A 23,827-nucleotide genomic window follows, 5' to 3' on the forward strand; every position below is an offset into this window, starting at 1 on the left:
GTCGCGACTATTTAAGGAGCATTCGGTGAGCCGCGCTCATTCTTAGGCGAGACAACGTACAGAACGGTTGTACGTGACCGAGAACGATATTTCCAGTAATTAAAAACGATCGTTCGTGAGAGTAGTGCTTGTTGTTGATATACGAGCGAGCATCTCATTTAGTGGCTTTTGGTGTAGAGAGACACGAGTGTGAACGAAGCGGAAATCATGGCTGACAGTGGTATCAAGCGCAATATTCCTATCAAGCTCGGTGACTTCAGCGTGATCGACACCGAATTTTCCAACATACGGGAACGCTTCGACGCCGAGATGAGAAAGATGGAGGACGAGATGTCACGGTTCCGTAGCGAGTTGATGAATCGCGAAAGCAATAACTTCTTTAAGAGCACCACCAGGTATGTTGTTACCGAGACGCACCTAACCTTTTAACACGCGTACACCCGGCACGATTTCTCTTCTGTTCGTTCATTCCGATGAATTTCCGAGCTAAGATTCTTTTCAACGTTCTTACAATAATAAATGTTACGCGGCGCATGAAATACGAATATTTACGAACGTGACTTTTGATACAAGTGGGAAAATATTTGAAGTACGGATAGATGGAGATAAGATGACTATGGGATCGAAAATTAGGCCAGAAAAAGCTATCGTCAAAGAAGATCGTATTAATGTTATCTTAGGTAAAAGTACGACTATTGAAAGGCGTTAAATTGGATTTAAAACGTACTGGAGTTTTAAGACGAGATATATTTAAAATTTACTCGGATTTGAGTTTACGTCTCGTTTCACGTCGGTTACAGGACCGGTATTTATTTTTCATGGCGTTCTAGAAACTCTTGTTTACATAGTCATCGTATCGAATACAAACGTGCCGTTCCTCCTTCCAGAAGAGCGATCGATATTACAATACATCGTGAACGAAATTCATCGTAGAATAACGGTAAAAGAGAGGAGAGAATCGATGCCTGACGTTATTGAAGTTAATTCGAGTGCCTTAACGCTGCAGAAACAAGAAGCATTAAAACTTAAAAATCTTTATCCTCGTTTTTGATCTCTTCCGTGTTCGCGATAGATGATGAGTTAAATCGATCGATGCTGCACTTTTCTTGTAAAATATTATTCTCATTAAAGACATACTCGACAGAATGATCGTCAGTTTAGACGCATTCGATTCGAGTCGTACGATCGAACGGTCGCAAAGTTGTTTTTCAAGTCGGCCGATAGAATCAATCAATTTTATCGTGGATCGGGTTACGGTAACAACACGATACGATTTCGAATTTAGCCGACCATGAAAACTCATCCGCGTGAGATATAAATTACGAACTCTGATTATATTTATTCGCTACTTTGTTGGAATTGATTCGTGAAAGTCGATGGTTCAGCGTCGAATTAATGGCGAACTCGTAAACCATAAAACATTCAACCCACATTATAAGAGGTGCAACAGTGTGCCAATAGCCGCCATTTAATTTTTTTCTATGGATCGATGTTTGCCCGGTTGCACAACAATGTGTTGATTTTTAGCGCGAATTAGCATAACGCTGTGTTCGCGTTACCTCGTCTACCTGCGCATCTACCTGCTTTTGTTATACAGAGTGGTACAAAAGTAACTTAATCCTAAGTTTTGACGCTCGAAGAAAGATGGCTAGAAAGGATAGATATTATTCTTTGTAAAGTTCTGCTGTATATATATAGTTCTATATATTCTATATATGTATATGTATATATATATATAAGTTTCAAAGTTCTGATCGCGTTGCTTTCTGGACATTTCGAAAAGAAATTCACGGAAGGCTTTCGTACGCGAATTTCTCGTTAAGAGGCGAGAAAGCGCGCTGCTTTGACAGTTGTTTGATTCGTACACGTATATTGATTAGCGCGTGATAACGAAACGAAAGCGTAGTGTTGATCGCGGTAAGTGTAAATTAAGGTCGCGTCTCTGCCACTTTTTTTCATCAGTACACACGTACATATGTATATTCGTTTCACGTATTTCAGTAACGTATCCGCTATTTATAGAGGCTTCGTCAGTGCGTTCGCTATGAAGAACGCGCGAGGAGAACCCCCTCGATGTGCCTTTCTTGCTAGGGTATAAACGAAAAACAAACGATCTCGTTGGACGAAAATTTACACCTGGCCTTGGTGTACAGGCTATCCTGAAACGTGCGGAGAGTCGGGTCTCCTGGCACTATGAACGCTTCGTTACGGATGTTTCTCGTTGTTTCTGGTGTATGGCGCGTTTGAAATTCTAATCCCGGTGGAGAGCAACGCTGATTATTTCGAGCGATTGCCTGTCACCGATGCTCGCCAAACAAATATAGGGGAGCTGTTGCTGGAAATTACGATATTTAAATTTAAGGAAAAATTGGAAGAATTATGATAAAATTTGTCCTTGCAAGTGTACGGTAGTAGCGTAATTCGCAATTCGACATGTTTCACGTACAGTTTTCGGGCATCTCGTTGGGAAATTTTTGATATTTTGGTCTATCGGAGAACTAGTCGAATCTTGGGAACATTTACATTGGAATTCACGCGGAATAAATTGCGAATTCGCTGTGGATCGTGCGCCGAATGCGTGCCATGTGCCACAGTTTTTGCATGCCAACACCGCGAAAGCTGACAGTCGTGTTATTTTAATAGAAGGCCTGTTCGATCTTGGATATGCTTGCCCGCTACGCGCTCAACTTACTAATTATAGAAGCATCGTTCTAAATTTATTACCCGACTATTCGAAAATCAACACCTTCTAACATATACGACTCGCGGTAGGAAATCGAATTATTTACCGAATCTGTTACAACGACTTGACGTTCCTTCTTCTCAAAATACAAAGTAGTCGAACCCTACGTCGAAACACGGGGAAAATGTAACGATAATACAGATGCGTAGGATGGTAAAAAAAAAAAAGAAAGCGTGCGAATTATAACGCACGAAGCTGTTCACCGTCGATCACAAATTTTGGAGAGTTCTCGTTAGCCAGCCTGGGTAACGCGTTCTCGCAGCCTGTTCGGGGGAAGCCCGATCGACGGAAAATAACCTCGACCAAAATTCTACGGATTCCTCCTTGGCAAATGGGAATTTGGGCCGTTTGCAATTTACCGCGAGTTTCGTCGTTTCTCAGACTTTATCGACGATCTCGCGCGTTTGCGCGAAAACACTTTTCTGCCGGAGCCGATGTACATTTGGTCGAATTACTTGTTTTGACTAACGTTTTACATCCATTTGTTCCTCTCCGGTTCTTTTTTAACTTCTTTGTTTTTCTTTTTCTTTTTTTAAGTTTTTTTTTAGGGGCAGTTTCACAAATGCCTTTGAACGAAGAGGCGTGGAATTTTATGCGCTCGTAAAACGAGGAATGGATCGAATAACCTTTTGCTCGCCGTCAAAATGGCATGCCAATGATTTAATTCGAAAAGTGCTTTCGATCGCGTGAGCGTAAAATTAGATTCGATCGGAAGATGAATATACGTACGTACGTACAGTGGTATGTACGTGCCTCGATTGCCTTTGATGCTTTGGACGAGGTGCTTTCACGAGATTGAGCAAGCCAAATAGTCGGGTGTTTCGTAGCGAATTTATTTATTGCCTGTAAATCGTCGTTTTCTACGTTTTTCTCCGTCGTGTACCAGTCCCGACTCGGATCACAAACGTATACGTACGAACGCGTTAAATAGAAATTACACGATATCCAATAACAGCCGATAATATGTGGAAATTGCGTGCAACGATCATTAGCCGATAGCGATTCTACAACGGGCGTTGTAATTAAATCGAACGATGTGACGAGTTTTCGTACGTCGATTATAATGGACGATTATGTAAACGCAGGTCGTGTGTCGGTCGTTAGTCGAAACGATACGTTGCGTAATAGGTGGCTGTTTAACGAGACTCGTCGCACTGACAAAGAACACGCTCCTTCCTGCAATCTCGTTACACGTATATGTAATTTATCGCATCTGATCGCATCGCGTAGAAACGTTCTTCTCATTACCGAGAGATACTTTGCATTTTCGTTTCCTGCATTTCGAAACAACCGATAGTCCGCGTTCGATAACAGCCGCTACCGCGTTGCGATCAGCCGAGATATTTGAAATTTCTTCGTGACAGATATTTGCGGAATCTTAACGCGACAACGGCGTGTTCGGAGAACGCTTATGACGCACGTTGACTCCGAGATTCTGTACTTTGTAATTAAAAGGAGTAACGTATCCTCGCGATAATCCAAAGACCATAGCAACACGATCCAATCTCGTGCTCTCTTCGTTCGAAGTTAATCTTAAGTTTAAAGAATCGTTGAAACGAATCGTTGTTCTTTGGACTTTTAATTTTAAAACAAGCCACGGCAAAGAACAAGAGAAGAAAAAAATAAAAACGCGTTGGAAAAGCGTTGTGTTCGTAAGCGCTTTAACGAATCGTTAGAGCGAGTCGGTGTTGTCCGACCAGCAACTGCCGATCATTAGAGAGGATATAAGCGTCCGTTGCGTCAACGCGCATCCTTGACAGTGACACGGTGCATCGGTGTTCCCCACTCGCAATCGTGTACTAAATTGTAATAGCAGCGCGCGGAAAAGGTGAGGAGCTTACGCTGATCGTACAACGTTTTGCGCAGTAATTTTCTGGTTCCGTGGCAGGCGACACAGCAAATCGTTTCTCTCTACCTTCTCGATCCGATTCGCTGATTCGCGAATCGACGCGGATCACCATGATCGTCGACCGGAATGCGTATCCGCCGGATCACAAAACGGTGATTAAACTTCGGTAGGTGACCACGCATAAACGCAGCTTTGCATTTTGACGCCTATCGTTTGGCTTCTCTCCAGGACTCGTTCGTAAGCGCTCGCGTACTTCGTATGCTTTCGTTTCGAATCTATCGGTTTTCGATACAGCGTACACGAATCGTCGAGGCTTTCGATCGTTCGAGACGTATTTGTTGCATTTTTCATCGGTGGGTCTGTCGTAGGTGCTACGGCAAGGTTGCGATTTACTTCGCCAGGCGCTCGTCGTGATTCGGTTTGCAAGTACAATACCTATTAACTGCTATGACCGATCTCATCGATCGTTTCAAGAGTCATCTTCTTGCGCGCTTTTAAATTTTCGAACGGAAATTCCTTTTGCGTTGTACGAAGCTACCGACGCGTACAACGTTGCCGAATTTCCACGAGTTCCAACGAGTTCCAACGAGTATGAAGTAGGTGTCAGTGGCGCGTCGGCGAGCGAACCACGAAAGCATCAGAAATCCATCGGAAGCTTTTAAAATAACGCGGAGGAGGTTGCCCATCAAGGTCTCCGTTGCTCGAACGTTATAAATCATCGAACCAACGTGTCGAGAACACGTGGAAGGCGAGCAAGCCGCGCGTTCCTAAAATAGTGGTCGACAATCGTTCGAACCATCCTGTTTCCTAGAAAATTAGAAAATTTTCAAAACGTCCACGTACCGTTAAAACGCAGATTAAATATTTAGAAAAGTGCTGTGCCACGTAGCTTAAAAAATTCATCTCGAAGAAGGTTACCCTACTTTTATTTTTTTTTCTTTTTTTTTTTTCGACGTAATCAGGTTGGCGAGTGGGCAGCAGGTGCACGGAATCGATGACAGATGATCGCGTCGCGGTCGGTCGATCCGTGGGAGGTGAATATGGACCATTACGAGTTACGAGGTCCGACGAGTCACGTGGTCAGTTGGTGACGTAATCGGTGCTCAGGGACGGCCTAGCCACAAATAGACAAGTATCGTTCGAAATAAATGTTGCCGCGAGCTTTCGAAAATGTTTTCTAATACGCGCGAAGGATGAATCAGTGGAGAGAACCGAGAGTCGATCGCTTATATCGCTTGCGAATTATAAAACCACCTATGACAGACCGTTCTGCTTTTTCGCGTCTATCGGGACTCGAGGATCGAGGTACAGAAGCCGTGCAGCATAGGAAAAAGTATCGAGTAACTATCGAGAACACGACGAAGCAACGCGCTATCGATGGACAAATTGCGAATTAAGAGGACAAGCACGCAGTAGGCAATTCAAATTTACGGCGTTGTTGTAGAATCGGTGTACGGAAGAAAGTAGATCTTGAATGTAATTGGTAGACGTAATTTCGTACGTTTAGCAGTTTGGATATGCAGTTTGGTACTGGTCGAACGAAATTAGAGGTAATGGAACGAGCAAGAAGAGCGCAAGAAAAGAACCAGGCGCAAGCTCGAAGCTTCCGACTTTTCGAAAACCAAGTTCCCCTTAAATTTCCTTAAATAACTCGAAGATTTCTTGAAAGCTCGAAGCGCGTAATAACCGTGCCGAGCCACTTGCGAATCGTTCGAACAAATTTCCAGATCCTCTTTGATCCTAAGTAATTACTCGTGCAAGTTGTCGGAAATTTGATCGGCGAGTTATTTATAGCAACGAACGTTGCACGAAATTAATTCGACCTAACGTTTCGTGGAAACGTACACGGCGTTCGATCCACCGAACGCGTAGGATCCAAGATGTTGCACGCGTGTAATCATCGCGGTGGAATTAATCGGCCGCGTAACGCATTTTCTATATGCGTACTCCCTGGTGCAGCATGCCGAATCGATGTTCGAGACTCAGCTACTTACCTACGATCAGCGGATCAGATTTACGTTCGTCGTAACGTTTCACGGCCCGTACGCCAGTTCCTCTTCGGAGAATTCCTTTGCCGCGATGCTTGGTTAATATGCGCGCGTAACTCGTTACGAAGACAACGAGGAAGTTGTTTGGCGATGCTGCGGAGGCAAGCGATCGTATTCTGGCTGCGTAATTTTCCTTGGAATTTTTCGTTTCCATCGAATAAACAGATCGTCGATAGTCAAATAGTACGCAGAGTACATACGTATCGTATGTATTCGTGTGGAATTTATCGATGGATATCTTGCACGCTTAATACGATAAGCAGCGAAATAGCCACCGATTTTTTGTTTCGAATCGGTCCTAATCAGTGCCTATTCGCTCTTTACTCGTCCTGCGGGAAATTTGTATGCGACGTGTATAGACTAGAAACGATCTATCGTTTCGTTTTCGCTTCTATTGCTTGCGATCGAATTAACCGGTCGACTGGTCGACACGGTGCGCATGGTTTCGTAATGCGAAAACGTAATGAAAAAAGCAGTCGTTCTGACGCATCACAGTGGATAGTTACACGATCGACGTTACGTGTATTTTTCTGTTGCAGTATTTGCCAATGCCAGCGAATGTTGCAGACGCTTCCGTGCGTCATTCCGTATTGATCAATGATCGATCAAATTTTGGCAGGAATAATTTAAAAGAAAGAAACGGATAGATTCTACTCGATAGGAAAAACGACTTACAATTGGTTCGACTTTGTCGGTGTTCGGTTCTTCGACTTACTCGCGGCTCGATCGATCGAGGCAAGGAGAAGGCAAATCGATTAACTTATTGGCAATCTCGGGCGAGCTAGTCATCGATTTTTTTTCAGGCGGTCTTTCTAGGCCAAGTACAAATCCATTTACATTCCATACTGAGAAATTTACGATCGACTCGTTGAATCCTTGCCAGGGATAAATCGGATGTCCTCTGTCTTATGTTTGTTCTTTGCGCGATGAAATTATAGTCGCCATCGAGCTCGACGCATTAGAGACGTACGCGGTAAACGCATCTCCTCCTATTCGACGAAACGAGGAATCGAGCGAAAAAATCTTTGAAAATGCAGTGGAAGATGGAACACGACAACTAGATGGAAAGTCGCGCTCGCGTTCGATCTCGAGTTGGTGACGTATCGCGTGGCCTTTCGAGCCAAAGGATTCCGTGTTGGAGAGATCCTGCTCGGCACGGTTCGCCTCTCGTGACTCGCCGCAACGAGACAGAGCCTTTCTCCTGCCGCCTTCTCCATACTTCATCTCGTAGAACGCTTCCTGCACGTTTTATACGTCTGAAAGGCATTTTGACAGACATCGCGATCTTTTCGATACGGACCCGCTTTTGTTTCGCGTGAAACAGGTTTGCTAAAGGGAAACAGCTCCCTTTATTCCCCCTTACTTCGTTGACCGACCGCCACCGCCACCGCCACCGCCACTGCCACCATTCAACGAACCACCCATTAAATCTACTACTCCTCTTTACCTTTTTTTGATCTCCTTTGGCATCAGGTCGTCGTTAAGCCGCTTCTCCGTCTACATATATCTTAGCAAGCGAGATATTTTAGGATCGATTTACGCTTTGGCATCGAAAGGTCGAATCAAAGTTGGTTCGGCGTGAGTTCGGACGCGGCTCTTAAATTTCGAAAAATCTCGAAACGTCCAAGTTGCCGGTCCATCGAATATTTCTTCGAATCTTACGAACATGGATCGTCGAGGGAACGCCCGTACAACGCGGTGCATAACGTGAAATGTAGAATCGTGCAGTTTCTACCGTTTCGCCAGTTACTTTTTTCTCTCGTATCGAGGACGAAACTATCTGTGCACGAGCACGTTATGTCGCGTGACAGTATACAGCGACATTTTCTTCCTGAAATCGTTACTTTATCGCAGACAATTTTGTCCTAAGAATAGAAGAGATTGGTCGTCGAACGTGTTCCGTGTACGTGTTTGTTCGGTTGCTGTTTTCAAGCACGTTGGTTTTTTTACGATAAAAATCTGAAAAAACAGAACGTTATTTCCTAATATGGCTTAATGGTACTTGTCATTTTTTATCAGCTAGATTTTCGAGACTGATATTGATTTCACGATCGTTGCGAATCGTTCGCAAGGTTTTCCATGGTCGCGATTTGATAAAAAATAATAAATTATCCGACAACAGCGATGCCAAAGAAACATCTCTGTTACTTGCGTACGTTGCGTTAAAACGACTTCGAGGTTTCGCTATACGCGTTCTTTCTCACCCGTCCATTCTATTCGATGAGACGCGTTCGACTAAATGGCCAAAGAAGAGGCGAAGAAACAGCGAATAGCGAAAGCACGACGAGACGACACGTACCGCTAAGAAGATTATTATTAAACTTTCTAAAACAGATATCCGTTTCACGTGCAAGGGTAGAGTACAGCGGAGGACTAATTTTGAGGGCAATACGACGAGACGTTACAGCCGTAGCGCGCTATTTTAGAAAGGTCCGCGGGTCGGCGACCTCCTCGAACAAGCGTACAGGACCCGTAACTTCCGGCTATCGGTTTTACGAGACTCGCATCGTGCTGGCATTTAACCGTCGATACGCTATAAATAACGACGACGAAGCTGGATAAGTTAATTCGTGACGGCTCGTCGTGGATTAGTTTAACGTCTATTAACCGAAGCGATTAGTGCGGCATCGATCGGTAACGAAGTTGGTTCGGAAATGGGACGAAACAGCGGACGGAAAACAGCTTGTATCTTCTTAATAGCAGCGTTAATTTTGCGATTGTTCGAGTACTGAGAAGTCGAGTCGAACAAAGTACCGACACGTTGGAACGCGTGAAAAATATTCATGCCACGTTTTGTCTCGGCTCTCTTTTCTCAAGTACTCGGCCGCTTTTAACGATCGGACGTTCGAGTTTCTAGCAATACTTTTAGCTACACAAGTTGGTAAACGTTTCGTTTTTCTCTTACGAATGTACAGCGCGTTGTACGCAGTGCAAATTCCGTGGTCGAGATCTTTCTCCCAGGATGTAAACCGTGATCGGTTGCAGGCTCGCCAAAGTAATTTTTAATGGCTGATTGGCATGATGCGGATACTTGGTTTTTAGCCTACCTAATTACCGAATTGCCGAGTGATGTAACAGCGTGTAACCCGCAGTGACACGAAGCGTTAACGAACGGATTGCATCAGCAGTTCCCAAACAAGTGGCCTTCCTTGCTTGCCTGCAATTCCACGATCGAGTAGTACGCGACCAATTTTCGCTCGAACAGGCGATGAATTTTATCGTTCCGAGGTTCCGTAGAGATTTGGGAACTGCTAGGTGTAACGTTCGCAACGTTGAGAAATGTGTTCTACATCGCTTTGCAACTTGAAGCACCGACGTTCTAAATAAGAGTGCCATCTATTTGGAGACACGCTGTAAACGGTTTTTCAAATAACCAACGGAGATGTAACTTGCAGCGCTATTCTTACGCCTCTTTCGTATGTAAATACGGAACAATTTTATCCTGGGAATGGACCTTCTTTGGAACTCCTCTTGTACATACCGTTTCCTGGCGACAAACCGAACCGGCTACTCTATTCTACTCTACTTTGCTCTACTCTACGAACGTCCAGTTGTTTCCTTCGTTCTTCCGTTAAAGCTTAAAGCGCTAATTCGAAAGATACAACTCGAAAAGAAATGGCCGACCGTGCCTGCCGTCGCCCCTTATCTCCGACTTATTTTAGCAACGATAATGATAATTATAATCGACCGGTGGAAGAACGAAGTTGCTATCGACGATTCGTTTGACGCCAGGACACAGTGGAAATTTGTCGAAAGAGAAAAAAGACGAAAAATTGGCGGCGAGGAGAAATGCGGCTGTACGAAACTAACCACCGAAGTTAACAAAATATTAATGTCCCCTGTTCCCCCTTGCTCGACTTCTGTCTCGCCTTCTGATTGGCTCTCTGCATTGGCACGTTGGTGACTAACTCGAAGTCGACATCACACGAGCACCAGTGAACACCGAACCTCGACGACCTCGAAGACCGAAGGTTGGGACAAGGTCGACCCTGCAGCACCGCCAAAGCGGTCCGCATTCGACAGCTTCAAAAGGTGACGCTACTGTAAACACAGAGAAAAAACCAACGATTTCTCTCTCTTTTTTTTTTCTTTTTCTTTTTTAACGTACGAATAGTTGTCTAGTCCCTGTTCTCCTTAGTAGAGGTTCGCCATTTTGTTTTTCATCTTTGCGTAAGAAACGCGAATTGGCGGCTTGCTGTTCGGTGGAATTATACTCGTTCGTGGTATAATTCGTGGCGTACGTTTTTTCGTACTGGCTTCCAGTAAAACAGGGAAAATGCGGTTAAATTTGAACGTATCGAATTAATATTGCCATGGCGGACGAGTATCCTTAAATTAATACGTTTCTCGCGAGGTTAACGATACTCGAGTCGCGTGAGTGTCGAATATCGAAAGTTGCCAGTTACTTGGCTCTGATCGTGCCAATAACGAACCTGTTGCTAACTTTGCTATCGACTGGCGGTTCAGCCTGTCGATCGATGCAAACTTTTCGCCGTCGATATTAATTCCAAGTACTCCGCCGCTGAAACTCACTCGCTGAAATTGGCCTCGTCATCGAAACAGCTGCCTCGCGCGCTTGTCTCAAATTTTATTTCCATGTACGTACCATACTCCTCTGTACCTACTGTGTCTTTCTACCGCTGTCTCACCGCTAACCACATAAGCCACCATCGGCAAGAAAACACTGTACAAGGTAACGGGCACGAGACTGTTCACGTAGTTGCATTGGCAAACAATTAACCGCTTGGTGAACGAATTAACTCGAGTGCCGTAGCGTGCGTATTATGTTGTGTGACGTTACCGTAACGATCGCTTTTGGCGAGGTTTGTCGCGTGTTTCGTGAAAGCAACGCCATCGTGACCGGCGAGCGTGTGCCACGCTATAGCGATCGAGTTTCTCGATCTGTCGCATCGTTAGTCAGAGTAGATGCGCACGATTTTAGTCGCGAGTCGTGAGTCAGTATCAATGTTGTGTTTGCTATTGTTTCCTCCCTGTTGCATCGTCACTATCATCGTAGGTAAGGCTCTGTTTCTCTCGAACTGTACACCACCCAGGTCACCCGTAGGCGAACGAGTCTTCGTCGAGACGCGTTCCTTTGTCATTTGTATTGTTTTCGGTCTCAATCGCATCGTCGTCGACAACGCATATTCTTTTTGTGCCTTTCCTTTTTCATTTTTTCTTTTTTTTTTTTTCTTTTTTTTTTTTTCTCTAACCTTTCTTCGTCATCCAAACGTTCACGATTGTACCGTGATAAAAGTTACAGTGACAAAGAACGTAACCGATAATGGACGATTCGTCGTGTTGTACCTTTCAGCACTACGACGCAGAGCACTCAAAACAGCAGTTCTCTGAGCCCCCAGCATGATTCGGCCTGGCTCGATGGCCTGAACAGCCCGCTCATCCAGGACGAAGGTGACAGCAAAATGCTGAAGCTCCGATTCGATGTCTCCCAGTACACGCCGGAGGAAATCGTTGTGAAGACCGTGGACAACAAGCTGCTGGTGAGTACCGTTTGCGTTCTTCTTCTCTGCGTTGATAGGGTGCCTCGTTGCGTCGTCTCCTGTTCGTTTCGTCGTGGAAAACACGCAACCGTCCGCAGGTTTCCCATTCGGTCTCCCGCGTAAATTTATTTTTCTTCGAGGTTTATTTAAAAAGACGCGTAGATACCGATAAACTCGTACGATATTTCCAAGGTACGATGTACGGTCAAAAGTTTGTTCGAGAAGGCGGTATTTTACGTTCGCTTATCTAATATAAACGCAAAGTTCCTTGTTACGTCTGCGACTCGTCGTGGTACGCGCTTATTTTCCTCTCTAACGCCGCTTGTTGCACAACTTGGCAACCGCCGAATCTGGCCCGTTGTTTTATGCAATCGGCGCCGTACGGCTAGATACGTACGTGGAATACCGTGACTTCTCGACGAGTCGCATCGAAAATTGATCGAACAACACCGCGTTTCCAAGGCTTTTCTCAATAGATCATAGAGAATAATCTCTGGTTAAAATCGAAAGCTTCGTATATTCTCCTCTAACAAACGACGCTAAAGACGGGACTCTTATTCGTTAAAGTTTATTTCGAACGCGACGAGAGAGGAAATGACGACGACGACGACGACGAGGCGGCGACGCGAAATATCTCGCGCGCGTCTAGCCAAGAATGGCGAACAGGAAGTGGCGGAGAATTTTTTACGCCGGTTTACTGGCACTCGCTACTCTTTATGAACGACGTGGAACGTTGTAATTGCTCTTGTTACGTCACTTCCCGGCAGGAAGTCGGCTCCACCGGTGTTAACTCCCCGTAAGGGCAATTCTCGTTACTTAAAACCGCCGCGCGTCTTCGTAATTAAGTCCGGCATCGCTCGCGTAGCGGGTAGCCAACCTCTTGGTTCATCCAGTTGCTGCTTGTTCGCTTCCACTGGAATACGCGTAACGTACACGTTCTTGAAAAATCGATTGGACGCGCGTAAGAGAATTTACTTTTTGGCAGGAGGGCGGCAAGGGAGCAGCCTCTTTGTATTTTTTAAATCGACCGGGAACGACGTAGGCCGAGATACGCTTTATCTCGTTTGTTTATTGTTTCCGTCTTCTTTAACCTTCCTTTCTAACCAACCGAACGTTTCGTGACGCGATGTATACGTTTCTTACCCTGTCCAAATATTTACCTGTTCTCGCCGCTTCCATGTTCCACGGTTTTTCTACCGTTCACCCTTGCATACAGAAGAAGACGAAAGTGTACACTCGTGTCTAAGCGATCGATTTCGAAGAAATCGCGCAACAAGAAATATCCACTGTCTCGAATAAACGAGTTTCGCGAAGTACGCGGAATGGTCTTCCGAATCGCGAACGGTGGAAAGTTCGACTCGCGATTAACGTTCCGATCGCGGATGTCGACTAACGTTTACAAGTCGATCTACCATGAGAAAATTAAGAAGCGATAAGCAATTAGAAATTGACGAGAGCGCGCGGACACTAACGAACGATAGGGTGCGTCTGGTCGATCGATAAAACGCGATACGAAAGGAGATTTTCGATACGGTAGGGTACTCGCAAAGAAAAATTTACGCAGGAGGTTTGACCAGGAGTTGAGAATTTTCTCCGAAGCTCGTGCGCGCGTTCAAGTTTCTTCTCTCTGGCTGGCGTTCCCGTCGACCCGAACGGAAATAACTCGCACCAAAAATAAGTTTACGGTGCTCGTCACGCCGCGACGGCTTGGAATAACGTTGGACCATTATGGGCGCTCTATAGCGATCATTTTCCAACGATATGTCACTGCCGCTTTAACCTCGACTTTGGCTTTTCGAAAAATTCGAATTTCTTTCTATCGAAACTCGATTGTTACGGTATAGGAATTACGCTTCTCTAAAATTCAATAAACGTTGGAATTTTTTACTTCGACGAAAGTGGAAAGCGGCACGAAAGATTAGCGCAGCGCGAAAGGCGCACGAAGCTTTTCGAGGAACGCGGTGGAAAAATCGAATCCTACCGTTATGCAAACTGGGAAGACAGGGTCGTTGCACCGTGATAGTCTGCCGGCGTGCAATGCAAGAAAGATCAAAGTAACGGAGGATCGCGTATAGCGTGCAGTGTATACACCCACGAACAGGGACGGCTTTATTCCGATTTCCTCGCTAAACAGCTGGTCTGGCTCTGATAAACGTCGACCCTCTGTTTTTTCACTGCTCGGATCTCGAAGCGAGACAATCACGGAGACGGCTGGTTATTAAGGCGCCAACGCGATTAACTTCTCTTTCCGTTTCCCCTTCTCTCTCTCTCTCTTTTCTCGTCAACATTTTCTCCAGCACGAGTTTTAATTAGGTTCTCTGGAAGCTTCGAAAGCTCGAGTATTTAGACATCTTTTTATCATTTCAAGAAGGGAACCTCTCCGTATCGTTGATACCTTCGATCGCACTTTTCCAAAGCTTTCGAGTCCAAAGATATTCCCGCATCGAGAACGCCAAAGTATCGTCGAAACGATTCAACGATCGCGTTGCATAACGAAACAGGCTCCGAGTTGCTCGCGATCTCAGCCCATTACGCGTCTCTGGGACGTGCGGAGATGCTTTTTTCGGTAAAGAGCAACGAGCGTGAATCGGCGCCATCTTCCTTAACCGGTCCCGCTCGAAGGGGGCATTTTAAAGAACGGCTGCCGTCTGGAAACAGGTTGACCGCGGTTTTATCGTGGTCAAGGTCTACCGTGAATTCAGGTCGGCTCTGCTCGCGTATCACTGTCCTTAAAGGGCTGCTCCAAGGACGCGTTCCGAAGGATGAGCACCGGACCGAGCGAAGAATGCGATCTCTGCTTATTGTGTAGCACGATCACGTCATGCTTGCTCGATAAAGTACGGCTCGGACAAATAGGAGCAGGGACCGGTTTATTCAGCGGTTTTGTTCGAACGAGGAACGCGGTGGAGCGGCCACTTGGATGAAACGATTGCGAAACGCGTGGCGTGGCGTGGCGTGGCGTGGCGTCGCGTCGTTCGTTTGCCCGTTTCTGGCAACTGGATCGTCTCTCTCTCCCGACAAGAATAGACCCGATCGATCTTCCATAACCACCGATGTCGTTCGCTTTCGATCTGCGATCTATAGACTCGACGCGGTTGTCGTTTCAGTGACTGTAAACGCTGCTATGGGTGCGGGGATCCTCGTACCGAGCAAATCGTTTTCGCTTTACCGTCCTAATTTATCGAACGTTGCCTTGGACGGGCAAAGTCGTATACTATCGGTGAATTCGAACTTGGTTATTTTTATCGGCCTTTACCATTACGCTGATAGAACGAAGACGCGAGACGAAAGAGAATTATCTAATCGAATCGGTCCCGTTTCTTAACGTTATTTCGAGAAAGTGCCTTATTTCCAAAGATATTAGTTGCAGTTTTTTTTTTAGAGTATAACATCGTTCTAACAGAGTTCTTTCGAGTAATACGTTTTATCTTAGCGGACGAGAAGCTCGTTACGAAAGATGACACGGGAATGGTAATAAGAGTAACTGTAACGATGCCAGAGCACGAAACGATCATTAATTGCAGACGATTTTACACTTGCGTAGAGTCTCGAGAAAACGTACGATCGAAGAAAGGTTTATATCGAAGCACGACGAAACGATTCGACGAAGATGACACACAGTGCGCGATTATTTTTCCCGATGTACACTTTTATGGTGGACGCGCGTTGGTCGAAAATTTGGATCGCTAACGAAGTTGTTAAGGAAACACGACCTTTGGTTTTTTCGGTCAAGGAGACTGTGCCATTAGACAGCCCGGAAAGGAGTCTTGCGTTACACCGAGGCTTTAATTGACTTTCGAAAGCTCGACGGTCGGCTCGAGAACGCCTCCCGTTTTACGCGTTGCTGCTGTTTTCACGGGAAGAAGCAGAAGCGGGAACAATGTCAAAATTCTGGTGGCTATATTTAGCTTCTGAGTCACAGCCACTTACTTGCGTTTCTGCACGTTCGAAATTTTAGTTTCTTCGTCGGGATATCAAACGCCAACGTCGTGAAAATTTGCAAAAAGCGTAAATCGCGGATTTATAATTAGGCCGTGGTTCTTTTGGCGGATTAAACTTAATCGGACGAGTGAGAAATCCAAGTAAAAATTTACCTCGTGCGCGAAATATCGTAACGTTTTTGCAATTTTCTATAAATGAGTAAAGAACCACGATCTATTTATAGAGAATAAGAGGAGTCTGTCGTTTTTTTCTCGATCAACTATATATTACTATCGCGGAACAGGATTTCCTTTAGGAGAGATCTTGGATAACTTTCATCGAGATAACGTGGAAGAAATTGTTACGAGATAGTCGAGTAATTAACGCGACATTCGTGCTTTCACAGTCTCCGGTTCATCCACTCCGCGTTGCAATAGTCGTGGAAGATGTTCGCTTCCGGAACGTGCAAAGATTGGAGAGATTCGATGGAGAATTCGCATCCGAGTCGAGCCGTTACAGCGAGTTGGTCGCCGTTTGCGTAATCCTCGCGGATCCGGTAAGACGATCCTCGCGTTGGAAAGCTTAGATCCGTGGCAGAGTCGAGTTACCACCAGTTACCAGCCACATCCATCCGTGTCTCCCTTCGTCTTGCCATTTCTCCCAGGTTACCCTCTGTCTAGGATTACCTGCGGCTCCACTGCTCGCTCGCTTTTCGTCTTTTACGGCCAGCAGCCCGATCGATATCGCCACCAACTCCAGCAACACGGAACAGAGCAACGCCAGACACGCCGGAACACGTTTTTCGTTCTTCCCCGGCTCTGTGCTTGGTGCATCGATTCGCTGGGTCGCCGGTCCGCGTCTATCGAATGCTCACAAGTATCTTTGAAAATCTTTGTGCAATGCGTATGATCGAAGGGTTCGCAGAGAGACAGAAAGTTAAACGTTGAAACGCGTTGCTGAAAGTTTTCCTCTCGTATCGTTTCTTCTTCGAGTCTCTCGATCGTTCGTAGTCGAACGATCATTTTCTACGAATCTTCTGTCAGATCTGGAAACGGTGTATCGCCAGAGGTTCGATTCATTTTCTATGTCTTTACCTATTTCAAACGTTCAATCGTTCGTCCGTCCAGACCATTTAATTTCCTAGAAGGCGTATATCGCTCCCTTCGAAGCAAAACTCCAATTTGAATAAACGAGCGGATTAAACGACCTCCGACTCTGTCTTCTTTGTTCCACGAACGAGAAAGTCGAGGTGAAAGCGTCGCTCGAATAACGCGTTGGTTGTGCACCTTGTAATTGTATTAAATTAACTCGAGCTGCTCTGTCCGGAGGAAATTTTCTTTTCGTCGTAACGTTGTAACGTTGTAACGTTAAGGACGCCGAGTGACTGTTACCGTTAAACCTATCGATCTTACGATGTGCGGTGCGCGCGACGTTGTAGCACGATCGTTGTTAATAGCGAAACTACGCCTCTGTTACGGGATCTCTATAACCGTAGTTCGAGTTACAGATAACTATCTGTATATACGTTTTGTTACAGGCGATTCGATGAAAATTCGTTAATTTCTTCGCTGTAACGCCGCTAGAATTTCTAAAGCTCTTTTCTTCTTTTCGTAAATTTTCTCCGATCGAAGAAGGCTCAAAAGGCAAAGTGCTACAACTTATCTCCGATTATGGAATCATCGCGATAGCCGGTTTCCGCGCGAGCGGCTGATCGGCGTGGAGGTTGAGACCACCGGTACTTTCACGCTCGCTCCGTGTGGCGAACGTTCCAATTTCCAAGCCGATCTTCCGGCTCTAGAGCGACGGTCGTGTTATTATCGCCGCAACGTGCTCCGTTTGCACGTATATCCTGTCTCTCGCGCGTGTCCTCGACGGACATTTGCCTCGTTCCGATCATATCCACTCTTTTTCCTTTCTTTTCTTTCCTCTGTCTTTCCCCGTGTTCGTACCTCGTAGAAAAAGACGAAGGAAGAAAAGAGCGTGCTACCTCGAGATCGTAGCAGGCTGGTTCCCTGCCGATGGCCTGCGAGTCTTTGCTTTCTTGCACCAGTTGTTCCAACGAAACAGCTCTTGTCCGCGCAAGCTGTAGCGTCGCGGTCGACGCCGTTTTACCGCGTAAGGGAAACAAGAGCAGCGAGAAATTCAGCGTATACGATTTTAGAAAGTGGCAACGGTGTGACAAAGGGGTGGATATTTTGTAACCCATCTCGATTATTTCTCTCGAATGGGACGAGAAATACGTATCCGATTCGAACGATCCGTAGAGCGATACAGATCGATGGATGTTCGCGCCGTCTAGCGGCATCTTCGATCGATGAAACGCGATCTCTCTCGAACGAGTTGCGTAACGACGCGTATCGACGAGGCGTTCGATTTGCCAGACCTTCCTCGACTTCTCGCAAGGTTAAGGCCGGGTTATTTGGTTCGTTGGCAGGCGGAGAACGCGCGGGCAGATCGAATTGGTCCAAGAACGAGAGCACCGCGTCGCACGGAGCCTCGACATCGCCTCGACATCGTCTCGACATAGCCTCGGGTCGAGCCGAAACGCAGCTCGTTAACTCGGTGCGCGTAACGCAATTAGCGTGACCAACCTCGCCCACCCTCTCGAGCGAGCGTTGCTGCTCGCGGGTGCGGTCAGACGTATTCTGCACTTGCATTTTTCCACGCCGAACCCATAGAGGTACTTGAAGCGTATCCCTTTGTGCGCATACGCGTGTGCAACGCCTCTGCCCATTAAAATACCGCTTGGTCCTTTAGATCTGTACGTAAACGTGTACGTTGTCGCTTGGCCTTTCAAGCCGCTTCGATACGACAAGGAAATTTTACGTCGAAGGAGTGGAAGATCGTTCGATCGAGTACCCGTAGGAGCGTCGCGGCTCGATTCTTCCCGGCAAAGTAAAACGAATTAATCGATCGAAGTTGTCGTACGCGTCCAGAACGAACGTTGCGATCGACGACAGAGTTGCGTTTAGGTGTTCGTTAGCTTCTTTCCGATTAGGTTCGAATACTCGTGCGAAAAACAAGACAAAAGGCCAAGTTCGAAGTTACGTAAATGTTCGAGCATCTAATCGTCAGCCACGGAAATAAAAATATACGATGTAAGTTGGAGAGAGAATCGTAATTGCGTACTTTATTTACCGCGATACGAGTGCCCGAGGTCGTTGCAACTGAAGTAATCTACTTACGGGTGAAAGAGAACGACTCGACGACGTGTTGGCGATGCGGCGCGACGTTCCAAGCGAGTAAAAGTTTTTCGGAAAGCTTTCTTCCGCGTCTTTGGATGCCGGAGAACGTCGTTGTCCGATGCTTACGCGATTATACGCGGTTGTTCCAACGACGCGACGTTCCCTTACTTTTACCTAACGTGGCGTACAGAGGTATTGTTCGCTTTTCGCGTTTCCATCTCGATCGGTACTCGGAAACGACGCGCGATCTAAGAACGCGTAATAAAGTATAATTATTCTTAATTATCGTTGGTTACTTTTCTACGGTCATCTAGTATCCAACGTACGATCGATATCAAATCGATGGAACAAATTACGGCGAATAACGTTATTTCGAATTCTACCGTATTGTCACTCGAACTGCGTAAAAATGAAAGAAAAGCGCAACGTGGTTGCGCAAACTTGCTTTGTTACAAAAATCGACGATGTACGAGAGAAGAAGAGGATGCCGGAGGAGGAGGTAATTGCTCGATACGGGAGATAAATCGTGCTAGCGTGTAACAGTACCTAAATACGTCGATGACGCAGTCTGTATCGGTTCTCTATCGTGACGTAACGCGCTAATAAGATTCATTTATACGAAAACCCGTAAGAAATGGCCTGTCGTGACACAATATTTACATGACCGCTGCTCGAACACGGTTGTTCGACGCTACACGGCTGCCTGATGCAACGTCTATTTTTAATGCGTCTGTCAGACGTATTAGCTACCGGCTAGCTGCTGTCCGATTGTACAAATCGACGAGAACAGATATAGGTAAACGCGTTGATTTCTGGTAACACGATCCACCGAATAATTCCAACTTTTCATCCAGGCGAATAATTAAACGATATAATCGATTAAACAATCTTTTCCCTCGTTTTATCGTTCGTACCTGGCAGATTGGCAACTTCTTTGAAATTTAGAATAGAAAAGATTTACTCGTTTCTTATATTCCGGGCCAAAATTATTCGTCCCTTCGCGTTCTACCGATAATTTCGGAAAAGCCATCGATATTTGAAAAATTTTCGTAATATGACGTTACTGTCGTACGTTCGACGAGTGCTGATCGAGACCTCTGACACTGTCAGTCGTTATCCAAGAGTGCGCGAGTTTTTCCTAAGAACTACGTTGCATATCTCGCTGTTTCTCTCTCTCTCTCTCTCTCCTTCGCCTCAAGTTTTCCACCGAGACTTGTTTCCGCTCGCGTTTCGCCCGAACGGTAAATCGCACCGTGTACAGCTGCTATATCGGAGCGGAGTCGATCGACGGTATCCGAAAATCGTTTCGCGACACAGAAGGAATAACGACGAAAGCGGTCACGCGATCCTGCCGAGTTCCGCAAACTCGTAGATTTCTCGATGAAAGAAACTGGATACTTATTAACGTATAGCCGGCGTACTATACGTAAATCGTAAATACCTCGTTGTTGCTGGCACTGACGCTAGATTCTCGAGTTGGAATACCTAAAATTAGTCCGCATATTTCGTACACGCATCATCGAGCGATACACGTATCTTCCTACGCTAAAGAGGCAACGAGCGTCGCATGTCGAGAAAAATCATTCGGAAACTACGCAGGTATCGGATATCGTTGGACGATCGTTGGCTCGATCGCCAAAGCGATGGTGAAACGTTGGCAATGGCGGTGCGTACGTACTTGGCAAAAGTACGTTTGAGTTATCGTTACAGGTGGCACGGCATGCTTCTCGGATCGTCGGTGGCAACGAAGCTCGAAAAGCGTTGACCGATCGTCGTTGACCAAGGAAAAGAGGAGAAAGATATCGGGCAAAAGTCGTCACCGAGTTATAATATCGTATTTCGTTGATCGATCGTTGATTCTACGTGGTTGTTCGCTTAGCACGTATCTGCCGACCTAGAAACATCCATCGTTTCGAATGAATTTTTATTTGCTCGCGTGAACCTTTGGTCCGTGGATCGATCGCTACGTCCGCGACGGAACGAACGTTTGGCGTGCCCGTGTCGCGAATCGCGTTGCACATCGAACGACGTTCGCGTTGCTCGTATCTGACGGTAGTAGCCAATAGATAAAGCGGAGACGGTTAGTCCGCGATAAAAAGCTGCGATCGATCTTCGTTCCTGGAACCGTGTCTCTCGCGCTTTGCTCTCAAAACTGATCAACGGGATACTGTAAAGCCTCGAATACCTGGAGCGCGATACATCAAATTTCGTTGTACATCGTTCTAAGAAATCAACCATCGAGAAAAGTCGACGCAATTTTCTAAATATCGATTTGGAGACGCGCGTGGATACGGAGGTGGAATTCGTGGCGCCCTTCGGCCGCCATTCCCATCCGCTTATTATTTTAGCCTCGATTCCTTCCTTTTTCCACCCTTTGCACGCCACCTTCGTTTTATCACGAGGCTCGACCGGTAGTGGTCGCCGGCCAATCAGAGTCGCGAAACGTCCATGTATTCCGACTTTATCGTCGTCCCCTTCCATAACCTACTTTCTCCAGGCGCCCGTATTACGAGACACGCAACCTCTGTCTTTTTTACCCTCGATAGCTTCGAGAGGGAAGCTCGCCCTTTCCGCTTCCGAACACGCCATGCCACGAACGCTCTGAATTATTCAACGGGCAATTGTTTGCCTACGAGCTTCGAAAATAACGTTTACGGATTTGATATTTTCGCATTATACGGCAGAGAGAAGCCAAAGTTGAAAATTTCTGCCGTGCTGCGTACCTAGTAAGACGAGATACGATCGATTTTGAAAAGCGAGCACGTTTCACTGCTATACGGTAGACAATATGTGCTAAAGTATATGGCAGACGAGATAAATATCGAAAGTTAGTTAGTTAGTCAGTATGCGTCAACGTTACTCGCTTTTAACCCTTTGCATTCTGAACAGATAACAGCGTCCGAATAAAATACGTCGCTAAAACTACCCTCGTGCGTTCTGTGTTATCGCATCCGTTGACCAACGAGCGGAACAATGTCGGTCGTTTTTAGCATGCAGCTCGCGTGATCGCAGAAATGGGTCTGTCCTAGCTGATTTATTAATACGAACGCGCTTAATCGAACCGACGACCTGAATTCTTGGCCTTCTTTTGGCTTATGCGCGCTACGAAATCGATGGATTTCCCGGGAAAACGAATGTCGGTCGATTCGCTTGTACTAAAATATTTTTCGTCCGTAAGGGAAGAGAAGAAAAAAAAACTACTAAGAAAGAAGCTAGGACGGTAGAATACATGGAGCGCGTATCGTGCGAGAAAATTGTTACTTTTTAAATCGCCTAATTTTCATTTTCGTGTGTCCAGGTCCACGCGAAACACGAGGAGAAGACGGAGAGCAAATCGGTGTACAGGGAGTACAACCGTGAATTCCTACTGCCTAAGGGAACCAACCCCGAGAGTATCAAGTCTTCGCTGAGCAAGGACGGCGTGCTCACCGTCGAGGCTCCGCTTCCGGCGATCGGCACAGGCGAGAAGCTTATCCCGATCGCGCACCAGTAGACGCTCGATCGACCGGACGAATACACGACGAAACGGTTCTTAAAACTCCCTTCGAAATTCCATGATTCGTGTGTCCGTCAGATCGCTCCCTTCCTGCCCTTTCCATCGATTCCCGTAAGTCCGTTTCTCTCTTCCATTCTTTCCTTTTATCCCCCTCTTCTTTTGCTTTTTCTCCGTTTTTTTTTTCTCTCTCCACTCTTTCGCTGTGAACTTTCGGTTTCCTTCTTCGCTGTTTACTCGAACGGTTTACTCCACTTAAATCGAATAAATTCTATGCTTTTTTCAGTTTTTTCCCCCCCTCCTCTTTTATTTTTCTTCGTTTCCTGATTGAAAAACGATCGAGATTATTCGGTATTTAAATTTCGAGACAAAACGTGTGATAAATTACGAGTATAAAACGAGAACTAGCGGGAAGGCAAGGTTCGCAGCGAAACACGCTTACTTACACGCGCAATTTTGAAACTTAGTTTTTCACTCGAGGAAAACAAAACGAAAACGTTCGTTCTAATTAACTGTTTTACATCGAATAACGAAAAGTATCCAAAATTTTGCCCCTTTTCGCGAATTTCTTCAAACGTTGCTATCCGATTTGACCAAGACCGACTGTAACTTGAAAGAGCTACGTAGAAAACGAGATAATCGAACGTCGATGAGACACGAATCCTTTATTCGGAGGCTGTAGAATGTAACGAGCACGTTCGACGTCCATCAAACGAACCGCCTAATTTTGTATAAAAAAAAAAAATTACTGTATAGGTGTTTGATATGCAGTGTCTTTTTTGATCAGCTTTTTGTCGCTTTGATATACACACACGTGTGTTTATAGGATTGCTATCGATCGATGGTAACTCCAATCAGCTGGGAATCGATCGGTAAAATCAGCATCGAAGATCGTAGTTCGTTACGATCAACGAAAAGAAGAATACATATATTATATATAAATATATATATTTATATATATATATATTTAACGATTGTAATGTTAAGATATAAGCGACGCGTAGGCGTCGTGTAACGTGTAGGAAATCAAAGATATTTGATAAGTTGTTATTCTTCCTTTTGGTATCTACCAACTTTCTCGACGCTT

General features: G+C 45.6%; 1 protein-coding gene across 3 annotated transcripts; it reads left to right on the forward strand.

The window, feature by feature from the left end:
- Positions 1-19: 19 nt before the first annotated feature.
- On the forward strand, positions 20-23,621 carry LOC117233214 (heat shock protein beta-1). Of its 3 annotated transcripts, none has more exons than XM_033493317.1 (4): positions 20-395; positions 10,556-10,672; positions 11,955-12,141; positions 22,546-23,621. In XM_033493317.1, the coding sequence occupies exons 1-4, from the start codon at positions 208-210 to the stop codon at positions 22,738-22,740; spliced, it is 687 nt and encodes a 228-aa protein (XP_033349208.1). In that variant the 5' UTR covers positions 20-207; the 3' UTR covers positions 22,741-23,621. The 3 variants fall into 3 exon arrangements, with proteins under 3 accessions (XP_033349208.1, XP_033349209.1, XP_033349210.1); XM_033493319.1 differs by lacking the exon at positions 20-395 and adding an exon at positions 4,608-4,758; XM_033493318.1 differs by lacking the exon at positions 10,556-10,672.
- The last annotated feature ends 206 nt before the right edge of the window (positions 23,622-23,827 follow it).

This window comes from Bombus vosnesenskii, unplaced genomic scaffold (assembly GCF_011952255.1).
Source record: "Bombus vosnesenskii isolate JDL3184/JDL3185 unplaced genomic scaffold, Bvos_JDL3184-5_v1.1 scf7180000013295, whole genome shotgun sequence".
NCBI classification, from domain to species: domain Eukaryota; kingdom Metazoa; phylum Arthropoda; class Insecta; order Hymenoptera; family Apidae; genus Bombus; species Bombus vosnesenskii.

What these genes read in the sequence shown, in the direction of transcription:
- LOC117233214 (XM_033493317.1), top strand. Translation starts at nt 208, where the DNA reads ATGGCTGACAGTGGTATCAAGCGCAATATTCCTATCAAGCTCGGTGAC. An exon ending in GCATTCGACAGCTTCAAAAG is followed by an intron (nt 10,673 to 11,954) that starts GTGACGCTACTG and finishes TGTACCTTTCAG; the next exon opens with CACTACGACGCAGAGCACTC. An exon ending in CCGTGGACAACAAGCTGCTG is followed by an intron (nt 12,142 to 22,545) that starts GTGAGTACCGTT and finishes TCGTGTGTCCAG; the next exon opens with GTCCACGCGAAACACGAGGA.